Source organism: Mesoplodon bidens (genome assembly GCF_964165515.1).
Source record: "Mesoplodon bidens genome assembly, chromosome: 8".
Classification (NCBI taxonomy): Eukaryota; Metazoa; Chordata; class Mammalia; order Artiodactyla; family Ziphiidae; genus Mesoplodon; species Mesoplodon bidens.
In genome coordinates this window covers 14,248,965-14,262,110 of record NC_138165.1, presented here as the reverse complement: position 1 = coordinate 14,262,110, position 13,146 = coordinate 14,248,965, and the positions used below count along the sequence as shown (strand labels likewise).

The 13,146-nt window shown below is 40.6% G+C and overlaps 1 protein-coding gene across 2 annotated transcripts in view; it reads left to right on the top strand.

Moving 5' to 3' along the window:
- The window catches only part of OCA2 (OCA2 melanosomal transmembrane protein), a gene marked incomplete at its 5' end in the record, with an annotated part of 171,552 nt that overhangs the window by 43,938 nt on the left and 114,468 nt on the right, over positions 1-13,146 (top strand). For both annotated transcript variants that reach the window (XM_081242282.1, XM_081242281.1), the window contains 2 exons: positions 9,599-9,670; positions 10,911-10,976. In XM_081242282.1, the coding sequence (XP_081098408.1) occupies positions 9,599-9,670; positions 10,911-10,976 (138 nt within the window). The remainder of the gene's footprint in view (positions 1-9,598; positions 9,671-10,910; positions 10,977-13,146) is intronic.

The window sequence follows — 13,146 nt, the reverse complement described above, 5'->3', positions numbered from 1 at the left end:
TTTGGAGAAATGTCTATTTAGGTCTTCTGCCCATTTTTTCATTGGGTTGTTTGTTCTTTTAATATTGAACTGCATGAGCTGTTTATATAGTTTGGAGACTAATCCTTTGTCTGTTGATTCATTTGCAAATATTTTCTCCCATTCTGAGGGCTGTCTTTTTGTCTTGTTTATAGCTTCCTTTGCTGTGCAAAAGCTTTTAAGTTTCATTAGGTCCCATTTGTTTATTTCTGTTTTTATTTCCATTACTCTAGGTGGTGGGTCAAAAAGATCTTGCTGTGATTTATGTCAAATAGTGTTATTCCTACGTTTTCCTCTAAGAGATTTGTAGTGTCCATGCTTACATTTAGGTCTTTAATCCATTTTGAGTTTATTTATATTTATTTATTTATTTGAATTTATCATCTTGTATTCTTTTCTTTTCCTTTTTCTTTTAAACATCTTTATTGGAGTGTAATTGCTTTACAATGGTGTGTTAGTTTCTGCTTTATAACAAAGTGAATCAGTTATACATATACATATGTTCCCATAGCTCTTCCCTCTTGCGTCTCCCTCCCTCCCACCCTCCCTATCCCACCCCTCTAGGTGGTCACAAAGCACCAAGCTGATCTCCCTGTGCTCTGCAGCTGCTTCCCACTAGCTACCTATTTTACGTTTGGTAGTGTATATATGTCCATGAAACTCTCTCACTTTGTCACAGCTTACCCTTCCCCCTCCCCACATCCTCAAGTCCATTCTCTAGTAGGTCTGTGTCTTTACTCCCGTCTTGCCCCTAGGTTCTTCATGACCTTTTTTTTTCTTTTTTTACATCTTTATTGGAGTATAATTGCTTTACAATGGTGTGTTATTTTCTGCTTTATAACAAAGTGAATCAGTTATACATATACACATGTTCCCATATCTCTTCCCTCCTGCATCTCCCTCCCTCCCACCCTCCCTATCCCACCCCTCTAGGCGGTCACAAATCACCTAGCTAATCTCCCTGTACTATGCGGCTGCTTCCCACTAGCTATCAACTTTACGTTTGGTAGTAAATATATGTCCATGCCACTCTCTCACCTCGTCACAGCCTACCACTCCCCATCCCATATCCTCAAACCCATGCTGTAGTAGGTCTGTGTCTTTATTCCCATCTAACCCCTAGGTTCTTCATGACCTTTTTTTTTTTTTCTTAGATTCCATATATATGTGTTAGCATATGGTATTTGTTTTTCTCTTTCTGACTTACTTCGCTCTGTATGACAGACTCTAGGTCCATCCACCTCACCACAAATAACTCAATTTCATTTCTTTTTATGGCTGAGTAATATTCCATTGTATATATGTGCCACATCTTCCTTATCAATTCATCTGTCAATGGACACTTAGGTTGCTTCCATGTCCTGGCTATTGTAAATAGTGCTACAGTGAACATTGTGGTACATGACTCTTTTTGAATTATGGTTTTCTCGGGGTATATGCCCAGTAGTGGGATTGCTGGGTCGTATGTTAGTTCTATTTTTAGTTTTGTAAGGAACCTCCATACTGTTCTCCATAGTGGCTGTATCAATTTACACTCCCACCAACAGTGCAGGAGGGTTCCCTTTTCTCCACACCCTCTCCAGCATTTATTGTTTGTAGATTTTTTGATGATGGCCATTCTGACCGGTGTGAGATGATATCTCATTGTAGTTTTTTTTTTTTTTTTTTTGGTTTTTTTTTTTTTGTTTTTTTTTTATTTTTATTAATTTATTTATTTTTGCTGTGTTGGGTCTTCGTTTCTGTCGCGAGGGCTTTCTCTAGTTGTGGCAAGCGGGGGCTACTCTTCATCGCGGTGCGCGGGCCTCTCACTGTCGCGGCCTCTCTTTTTGCGGAGCACAGGCTCCAGACACGCAGGCTCAGTACTTGTGGCTCACGGGCCTAGTTGCTCCGCGGCATGTGGGATCCTCCCAGACCAGGGCTCGAACCCGTGTCCCCTGCATTAGCAGGCAGACTCTCAACCACTGCGCCACCAGGGAAGCCCCTCATTGTAGTTTTGATTTGCATTTCTCTAATGATTAATGATGTTGAGCATTCTTTCATGTGTTTGTTGGCAATCTGTATATCTTCTTTGGGGAAATGTCTATTTAGATCTTCTGCCCATTTTTGGATTGCGTTGTTTGTTTTTTTAATGTTGAGCTGCATGAGCTGTTGTAAATTTTGGAGATTAATCCTTTGTCAGTTTCTTCATTTGCAAATATTTTCTCCCATTCTGAGGGTTGTCTTTTCATCTTCTTTATGGTTTCCTTTGCTGTGCAAAAGCTTTTAAGTTTCATTAGGTCCCATTTGTTTATTTTTGTTTTTATTTCCATTTCTCTAGAAGGTGGGTCAAAGAGGATCTTGCTGTGATTTATGTCACAGAGAGTTCTGCCTATGTTTGCCTCTGAGAGTTTGATACTGTCTGGCCTTACATTTAGGTTTTTAATCCATTTTGAGTTTATTTTTTTGTATGGTGTTAGAGAGTGTTCTAATTTCATTCTTTTACATGTACTGTCTAGTTTTCCCAGCACCACTTATTGAAGAGGCTATCTTTTCTCTACTGTATATTCTTGCCTCCTTTATCAAAGATAAGGTGACCATATGTGCATGGGTTTATCTCTGGCCTTTCCCTCCTGTTCCATTGATCTTTATTTCTGTTTTTGTGCCAGTACCATACTGTCTTGATTACTGTAGCTTTGTAGTATAGTCTGAAGTCAGGGAGCCTGATTCCTCCAGCTCCGTTTTTCTTTCTCAAGATTGTTTTGGCTATTCGGGGTCTTTTGTGTTTCCATACAAATTGTGAAATTTTTTGTTCTAGTTCTGTGAAAAATGCCAGTGGTAGTTTGATAGGGATTGCATTGAATCTGTAGATTGCTTTGGGTAGTAGAGTCATTTTCACAATATTGATTCTTCCAATCCAGCCACATGGTATATCTCTCCATCTATTTGTATCATCTTTAATTTCTTTCATCAGTGTCTTATAATTTTCTGCATACAGGTCTGTTGTCTCCTTAGGTAGGTTTATTCCTAGATATTTTATTCTTTTTGTTGCAATGGTAAATGGGAGTGTTTTCTTAATTTCACTTTCAGATTTTTCATCATTAGTGTATAGGAATGCCAGAGATTTCTGTGCATTAATTTTGTATCCTGCTACTTTACCAAATTCATTGATTAGCTCTAGTAGCTTTCTGGTAGCATCTTTAGGATTCTCTATGTATAGTATCCTGTCATCTGCAAACAGTGACAGCGTTACTTCTTCTTTTCCAATTTGGATTCCTTTTATTTCCTTTTCTTCTCTGATTGCTGTGACTAAAACTTCCAAAACTATGTTGAATAATAGTGGTGAGAGTGGGCAGCCTTGTCTTGTTCCTGATCTTAGAGGAAATGCTTTCAGTTTTTCACCACTGAGAATGATGTTGGCTGCGTGTTTGTCATATGTGGCCTTTATCATGTTGAGATAGGTTCCCTCTCTGCCCACTTTCTGGAGAGTTTTTATCATAAATGGGTGTTGAATTTTGTCAAAAGCTTTTTCTGCATCTATTGAGATGATCATATGGTTTTTATCATTCAATTTGTTAATATGGTATATCACATTGATTGATTTGCATATATTGAAGAATCGTTGCATTCCTGGGATAAACCCCACTTGATCATGGTGTGTGATCGTTTTAATGTGCTGTTGGATTCTGTTTGCAAGTATTTTGTTGAGGAGTTTTTCATCTATGTTCATCAGTGCTATTGGTCTGTAGTTTTCTTTTTTTGACATGTTTGTCTGGTTTTGGTATCAGAGTGATGGTGGCCTCATAGAATGTGTTTGGGAGTGTTCCTCCCTCTGCTATATTTTGGAAGAGTTTGAGAAGGATAGGTGTTAGCTCTTTCTAAATGTTTGATAGAATTCGCCTGTGAAGCCATCTGGTCCTGAGCTTTTGTTTGCTGGCAGATTTTTAAATCACAATTTCAAGTTCATTGCTTGTGATTGGTCTGTTCATATTTTCTATTTCTTCCTGATTCAGTCTTGGCAGGTTGTGCATTTCTAAGAATTTGTCCATTTCTTCCAGGTTGTCCATTTTATTGGTGTAGAGTTGCTTGTAGTAATCTCTCATGATCTTTTGTATTTCTGCAGTGTCAGTTGTTACTTCCCCTTTTTCATTTCTAACTCTATTGAATTGAGTCTTCTCCCTTTTTTTCTTGATGAGTCTGGCTAATGGTTTATCAATTTTGTTTATCTTCTCAAAGAACCAGCTTTTAGTTTTATTGATCTTTGCTATTGTTTTCTTCATTTCTTTTGTATTTATTTCTGATCTGATCTTTATGATTTCTTTCCTTCTTCTAACTTTGAGTTTTTTTAGTCTTCCTTCTCTAATTGCTTTAGGTGTAAGTTTAGGTTGTTAGTTGAGATTTTTCTTGTGTCTCAAATGTAGGATTTGTATTGCTATACAAATTGTATTGCTATAAACATCTGTCTTAGAACTGCTTTTGCTGTATCCCACAGGTTTTGGGTTGTCGTGTTTTCATTGTCACTTGTTCATAAGTATTTTTTGTTTTCCTCTTCGATTTCTTCAGTGATCTCTTGGTTATTTAGTAGCATATTGTTTAGCCTCCACATGTTTGTATATTTTACAGATTTTTCCCTGTAATTGATATCTAGTCTCATAGTGTTCTGGTCTGAAATGACGCTTGATATGATTTCAATTTTCTTAAATTTACCTACGCTTAATTTGTGACCCAAGATGTTATCTATCCTGGAGAATATTCTGTGTGTATTTGAGAACAATGTGTATTCTGTTGTTTTTGGATGGAATGTCCTATAAATATAAATTAAGTCCATCTGATCCAATGTGTTATTTAAAGCTTGTGTTTTCTTATTTATTTTCTGTTTGGATGATCTCTCCATTGGTGTAAGTGGGGTTTTAAAGTCCTCTACTATTATTGTGTTACTGTTGAGTTTTCTTTTTATGGCTGTTAACATTTGCCTTAAGTATTGTAGAGCTCCTATTTTGGGTGCATAAATATTTACAATTGTTATATCTTCTTCTTGCATTGATCTGTTGATCATTATTTAGTGTCCTTCCTTGTCTCTTGTAATGGTCTTTATTTTAAAGTCTATTTTGTCTGATATGAGTATTGCTACTTTTGCTTCCTTTTGATTTCCGTTTGCATGGAATATCTTCTTCCATCCCTTCACTTTCAGTCTGTATGTGTCCCTAGATCTGAAGTAGGTCTCTTGTAGATAGCATATATATGGGTCTTGTTTTTATATCCATTCAGACAGTCTGTGTCTTTTGGTTGGAGCATTTAATCCATTTACCTTTAAGGTAATTATCAATATATATGTTCCTATTACCATTTTTTTTTTTTTTTTTTTTGCTGTACGCGGGCCTCTCACTGCTGTGGCCTCTCCCGTTGCGGAGCACAGGCTCCGGACACACAGGCTCCGTGGCCATGGCTCGCGGGCCCAGCCGCTGCGCGGCATGTGGGATCTTCCGGGATAGGGGCACAAACCCGTGTCCCCTGCATCGGCAGGCGGACTCTCAACCACTGCGCCACCAGGGAAGCCCCCTATTACCATTTTAAAAATTGTTTTGGGTTTGTTTTTATAGGTCTTTTCCTTCTCTTTTGTTTCCCACATAGGGAAGTTCCATTATCATTTGTTGTTAAGCTGGTTGGGTGGTGCTGAGTTGTCTTAACTTTGCTTGTCTGTAAAGGTTGTAATTTCTCCAGTCCAATCTAAATGAGATCCTTTTTGGGTAGAGTAATCTTGTTTGTAGGTTTTTCCCTTTCATCAATTAAAATACATCCTGCTGCTCCCTTCTGGCTTGCAGAGTTTTTGCTGAAAGATCAGCTGTTAACCATATGGGGATTTCCTTGTATGTTATTTCTTGCTTTTCCTTTGCTGCTTTTAATATTTTTTCTTTGTATTTAATTTTTGATAGTTTGATTAATATGTGTCTTGGCATGTTTCTCCTTGGACTGATCCTGTATGGGACTCTCTGAACTTCCTGGACTTGATTGACTATTTCCTTTCCCATTGTAGGGAAGTTTTCAACTATAATCTCTCAAATATTTTCTCAGCCCCTTTCTTTTACTCTTCTTCTTCTGGGACCCCTATAATTTGAATGTTGGTGTGTTTAATGTTGTCCCAGAGTTCTCTGAAACTGTCCTCAATTCTTTTCATTCTTTTTTCTTTTTCTGCTCCTTGGCAGTTATTTCCACCATTCTATCTTTTAGGTCACTTATCCATTCTTCTGCCTCAGTTATTCTGCTATTGGTTCTTTCTAGGGTATTTTATATTTCTGTTATTGTGTTGTTCATCACTGTTTATTTGTTCTTTAGTTCTTCTAGGTACTTGTTAAATGTTAATTTTATTTTTTCCATTCTATTTCTGTGATTTTGAATCATCTTTACTATCATTACTCTGAATTCTTTTTCTGTTAGACTGCCCATCTCCTCTTCATTTGTTTGGTCTGGTGGGTTTTTACCTTGTTCCTTCATCTGTTGCACATTTCTCTGTCTCCTAATTTTATTTAACTTACTGTGTTTTCGGTCTCCTTCTGCAAGCTGCAGGGTTGTAGTTCCTTTTAATTCTGTTGTCTGTGCCCAGTTGTTGAGGTTGGTCCAGCGACTTGTGTAGGCTTCCTGGTGGCGGGGGCGGGGGGGACTGGCGCCTCTGTTCTGGTGGGTGGAGCTGGATCTTATCCCTCTGATTGGAAGGGCTATGTCCATTGGTCTGTTTTGCAGTGTCTGTGAGCTTGGTATGACTTTAGGTAGCCTGCCTGCTAATGGGTGGGGTTTTGTTCCTGTCTTGCTAGTTGTTTGGTGTGAGGCAGTCATCACTGCAACTTGCTGGCCATTGGGTGGAGCTGGGTCTTAGTTTTGAGATGGAGACCTCTGGGAGAGATCTCACCAATAAATATTCCATGGGACCAGGTGTTCTCTGGTGGTCCAATGTCCTATAATTGGCCCTCCCACCTCAGATGCTCAGGCCTGACCCCCGACCAGCACACCAATACCCTGCAAGCCACAAGGTGCACAAGAAAAATAAGAAGTAAAAACAAAACAAAAACAAAACTAAAAAAGATCCCCCCAAAACGAACAGATGAGACCCCAAGACAAATGGTAAAAGCAAAACTAAACAGACAAAAATCACACAAACATATATACACACACTCACAAAAAGAAAAAAAAGAAAAAAAGAGAAAAGAAAGAAGAGAGTAACCAAACCAGTAAACAATTTCAAAAATGAAAACAAACACTAAAAACTAAACTAACAGAAACATAAAACTAGAAACATATCAAATGCAGAAAGCAAATTAAAAAAGACAATGAGGGGCTTCCCTGGTGGCACAGTGGTTGAGAGTCTGCCTGCCAATGCAGGGGACACAGGTTCGAGCCCTGGTCTGGGAGGATCCCACATGCCGCGGAGCGGCTGGGCCCGTGAGCCACAGCTACTGAGCCTGCGCGCCTGGAGCCTGTGCTCCGCAACAAGAGAGGCCGAGAGAGTGAGAGGCCCGCACACCACGATGAGGAGTGGCCCCCGCTCGCCGCAACTAGAGAAAGCCCTCCCACGGAAACGAAGACCCAACACAGCCAAAAATAAATAAATAAATTAAAAAAAAAAAGACAGTGAAAGCATAAAACAAACACACAAATGCTATCCCCAAAAATGTAAAGACAAAGAAAGATGAAAGCAGAAGGAAAAAATACAAAACAACAAACTAGTAAAGTAAAAATAGAAAAATCTAAAATATAGTTAAAAATAAAATGAAAACAAAGCAAAGGAAAAAAAGCAAACACAAGGAAAAAACGCAATATAATGAAAAAGTACAGTAGAATTAGGAAAAGATAAATAAAAATATGTTAAAAATAAAAGCATAAAAGAAAAGAAAAATTAAAGAAAAAGGTAAAATTAAAGAATAATAATAATAAAGAAAAAGAACAACAGAACCAAAAAGAATAACAAAAGAAAAGTAGTGATATTTTCCTGTGGCCTTAGCTGTCAGTGTCCTTGCCTCCACAGTGAGCCACAGCCAATCCCTGCCTACCCAGGAAGTCCTCCAATACTCCTAGGTAGTTCTCTAGACCTGCTGTGGGCACTGTGGGGCCAGCTCAGACTCTGATCTTGACCAATGTGTACTTGCCCCCAAAGTCCACATTTGCCCACAAAGTCTGCAGCCTCAGTTGTGGGAACCCTTGTTGTCTATTCAGGTATTCCACAGTTGCAGGGTTTACCCAGCTGATTGTGGGGATTTAATCCACTGCTCCTGCAACTGCACAGGGATGTTTCCCTTTCTCTTCTCTGGTCACACTGCTCCTGGGTTTCAGCCTTGGTTTTGGCCCCACCCCTGTGTGTGGCTTCCCTCAGACATCTGTTCCCCACCCAAGCAAGAGGAGGCAAAAGCAGTGGCTGATTAGGGCTCCCTTGCTCACTCAGGTTGGGGCTGAGGGAGGGATACAGCAGTCATAATTGGGATGTGTGGGGAGTGCCTGTGGGCCACAGAGGCTGGCATGAAGTTGCAAGAGCCCAAGGCATGCCATGTGTTCTTCCAGGGAAGTTGGAAGGCAGTGGTTGGCTGCAGAGGCTGCCGGGAAGGTGTGGGAAGAGACCTGCCTTGCACACAGGACCCTTAGCGGCAGTGGCGGCAGTCTCTGGGGTCCAAGGTAACAGCTGTGGCTCAGGGTGCACCATTTTACATTCGCACCAGCAATGTTTGAGGCTTTCAAATTCTCTGCATCCTTGCCTTTCTTTATATTTTGCCTTAGAAATTCCATGCTCACTTGAATTATAATTAAATAGAAAAAGTATTTTCGTGGTTCAGTGGTAATACTGAAGTTTCAGTTAGATTAAGCATTTTATAACAACTTCAGTAATTGGGCAGAATTGATTTATATTGTGGAACCAATTCCCCAGTTGCCTATGGATTATATGGTAAATAATTAATGATAATTTACTGCAGGCTTCCTTATAGAACATACTTTATTGAGCTTCTACTTCAGGGTCATCTAATTATGCAGGAAATCTTTCTTTAGAAAGCAGACTGGTGATGGTTGTGTGTGTCTCTAGGGCATCCAGACTCTGAAACAAAGAAACCCATGATTTATTTATTGTCCTAATAGATATGGTATAAAATGGCCAATCTTCACAAATACTTATACCGATAAAGGCTTCTGTGTGTTTTATTTATTTTTTAAAAATATTTATTTATTTAGTTTTGGCTGCATTAGGTCTTGGTTGCGGCACGTGGGATCTTTCATTGCAGTTTGTGGGCTTTTTATTGTGGCATGTGTGCTTCTTTCTAGTTGTGGTGCACAGGCTTCTCTCTAGTCATGGTGTGCAGGCTCCAGAGTGCGTAAGCTCAGTAGTTGTGGTGTGCGGGCTCCAGAGTGCGTGGGCTCTGTAGTTGCAACACATGGGCTCTCTAGTTGTGGTGTGTGGGCTTAGTTTTCCTGTGGCATGTGGGATCTTAATTTCCCGACCAGGGATCAAACCCACTTCCCCTGCATTGGAAGGTAGATTCTTAGCCACTGGACCACCAGGGAAGTCCCCTTCTGTGTGCTTTAACGTCCTGTGGATTAGAATGCAGTAATTTTCTATGTTTCTTTCCAGATTGTTCACAGAACACTGGCAGCCATGTTGGGTTCCCTTGCGGCATTAGCAGCGCTAGCTGTGATTGGAGATGTAAGTGTAACATTTTGAGTCAAAGGCTTAGCACTCAATAGAATGTCAGATTCAAAGACAGTCCAAGAATTAGGCATTAGCTGGTGATTTTAAGTTTTTAATATACTCTTTCACATTTCCCATTAGTGGCATGAACATTACAGCATTGATGAGTAATTAACATTTGACTTTATCACACACATCCCAGTAGTGTTATTCTCCACCCTAGCTGAGGAAACGCTTGACTCATGGTGGTCAAGCATTTGCCCAGGTCATGCAGCTGAGTTATGTTAGAGCTGGCCCTATGTACTGTCAGCCCATGGAAACTAGAGGAGGCCATCCTGGCTGGAGCAGAGAGGTGGGAGACAGTGAGGTTGGGGTTCTGTCCTGCAGACATCAGGAGGTCCCTGGATGTGCAAGTCTGGGGGGAATAGCACCCCCTCAGGGTCTGAGCATGGTCCATCCTGCAGGGACATTGGAATGAATGTAGGGAAGCAAGAGAGGCCAAGTGCCCACTAGAGATGGAGGCCTGTGGAGCCTCCATCTTGAGGAGTAGTGCTGGAGCTGACCAAGGTGGCAACATACAGAACTTAGGCTTGAAAGCAACTCTGTAGAATTCCAGGGATTGTTCTGAAAAGTGCTACTAAAGGGCAGTCAGTCAGTCAACTAAAGAATAATACCTGGGACTATGTGGGGCTATGTTCAGATAGTTATTTATTGTTTTTTCATTTTCTTTTTCTTGGCTAGAGTTGGTATAAACAAACACTGACTCTAAGGGTAAAATGTCCCAGAATCCTAAAACTTACATATAAACCACTGTGATTTTTATTAAGTGTTAAGGAGTAGTGTAGTAGTAGTTATTTAATTCTAGAAATCATTGACGTGGCACATGGCTTGTGCTGCAGGAACCTCCCTGGACCACTGTGCAGCCCTTTTCCAACAACCAGGCTCTCCAAGTGCCCTCACTTCCCAGTCTGGGTTCCCAGTCCCCCATGATTCTACCTTCCCTTAAGGACATGGATGGGGCTTAAGAAATCCGCTTTTGTTTTTATTGTCAGGTGCATAGGTTTGACGTTATTATGCTTTGGGTCACGGATGTTTTTCAGTGATGATATAATCTGATTTCAAAGGCAAGCAGATGGTGTGACTTTCGACTCTGGTCCAATGAGTGGGTTTTCTGGAAAGGGTGGCACATATTTACAGTTTATCACCAGGAGGATGATGCCCAGGACTAATTGGCAAATTTGTGCTTTGATTGCAGAGACCTAGCCTGACCCACGTGGTGGAGTGGATTGATTTCGAGACCCTGGCCCTGCTGTTTGGCATGGTAATGACAGTCCTCCCAGTGGGACAGGGCCCCAAGCTTGCTGTAACCTTGGGCCTTCTCTTTTGCCACTGCTGACTCTTAAAGACACTGTGCTGCTTGACAATTAGGGCTTGATTGAGAAGTGTGTGTGCAGGTCTAGCTGATTTCTCCTGAGGAGGAATGGAGTGATTGGTCCTCTGATTAGTTAGCTGTAAAATTTCAGCCTAAGGCCTGTCTGACAGTGAAATAATCTTGCCATTCAGAAAATTTAGAAATTTTTAAATGTTACTGTATTTAAAATATAAAATAGAATATCCTAAACAGATTTAAATTTTTCAGTGATTAGAAAAGTACCTTTAATTATATGGATAAAGGAAGAAATGAAGAAATTGTCCCTAAGTAATAGTTTGTATATTTGCTGTTAAACAGACATTTTTCAAGTGGCCCCTCTACTGTGTGCTATGAAGAGTGTCACCAAATGAACTTGTAGGAAGGGAACATTAAGACACACTAGTGGGCTCGTGTGGTACATGACTCATAAACAAATTTAATTGGAATAAGTGGAATTTGACAGGGGTCTGGACAGCAGTGGGAACGGCTATTGCGCTCTTGAACAGACCCACAGCTGCTGAGTGATTTGAGGAGGGTGTTTCCTCTCAGGGCTAGAAGACTCACACTGTGTAAAGCAGGTCACCACATGCCCTCACCTCCTTGCTAATATTCTTTCTGCCCTAGCACCGTGGAGGGCCCTGCTGCTCTAGGCTTCGGTGTGACCCAAAGTGGCTACCTACTCTGTGGGTGGAGTGGGGGGCAGGTCAGTGCTCTGAACTCAGGCTTCATAGAGGGACGAATGTATTGGGTCCTGAAGTGTATAGGGTTTGGGCCTATGGAAGGAAGAAGGAAGGCATACCAGATGGCTTATAAAATAGGTTTTTAAGAAAATTTAAATGATTGGTGTATTAGTTTTCTGGGGCTGCCATAATAAAGTACCACACACTGGGTGGCTTAAACAACAGACCTGTATTTCCTCACAGTTCTGGAGGCTGGAAGTCTGAGATCAAGGTGTTGGCAGGGTTGGTTTCCTCTGAGGCTTCTCTCCTTGACTTGTAGATGATCATCTTCTCCCTGTGTCCTCACATGATTGTCCCTCTGGGCATATCTGTGTCCTCAGCTCTTCTTCTTATAAGGTCACCAGTCATAGTGGGTTAGGGCTTCACTTTAATTACCTTCTTAATATAGTTACATTTGGAGCTACTGGGGGTGGTTAGGATTTTTAAAAATGAGTGGTTTAATTTTTTTTCTCAAGTGGAATTGGTAGAACTTTGCGGGGTACAGAGACAGTCTATATAACTAGGCCCCTGCCTTTTCCACCCTGTTGCATGCCAGCCAACCACCCATGTGGCCACTTACCCAGTCCCTGAGTTCCAGCATCTCTTGGGTGGTTCTGGCAGCCGACGTGTGGAACAGCTTCACCATGACAGTGGAAGACCACACAGGACCTACCCATCCACGTTCATGTGAAGCTTCCATTAGTGTGTGAAGCTCCGCATTCTATAAATGGCCTCACAGTGGCCATTTGGGTTAGGATGAATATTGTTGGTCATGCTAGACAAGGTAGATATTTGTACTGAGTCTAAATTAATTTTTGGACATTTTTTGTTTTGCACTGTCTACTTGAAAGACAGTATTGGGCCCACTCTTTTCTAAGTACTTTAGTTTACATAACGCTATTGAATTTTCACAACAACCTTACAAGGAACAGACATTCAGAGATGAAGTGAGAAAACCAAAGTACAGAGAATTAAATAAATTTTTTGCTCAATGTTAAATGACTCCTAAGTGGCAGCATTGATATTTGAACCTGCATCTTCTCACTCCAAGTTCAGCACATGGTACGTCACCATCTAAGGAGGTAGAATAGAGAATCTTCCAGAAAGTTCAGGCTGGTTGAAGTGTCTGGTTGATTAGACTTAGAATAAATGGGACATTACTTTTTGTTACTATCTAGCCTATCTATTCTCACCAACTCAGTGTCATCAGTGGAAAAACGCAAGTGAGTAGGCCTTCTGGGTTCATATAGAACCCAGAGAATAATCATTTCAATGTAACTACTCTTATTTGCTTGTCTTGATCAAATTGGTGACAAAACTCAAATTATTTTAGGAAACAAAATTTAAGCCAGTTTAAAAGT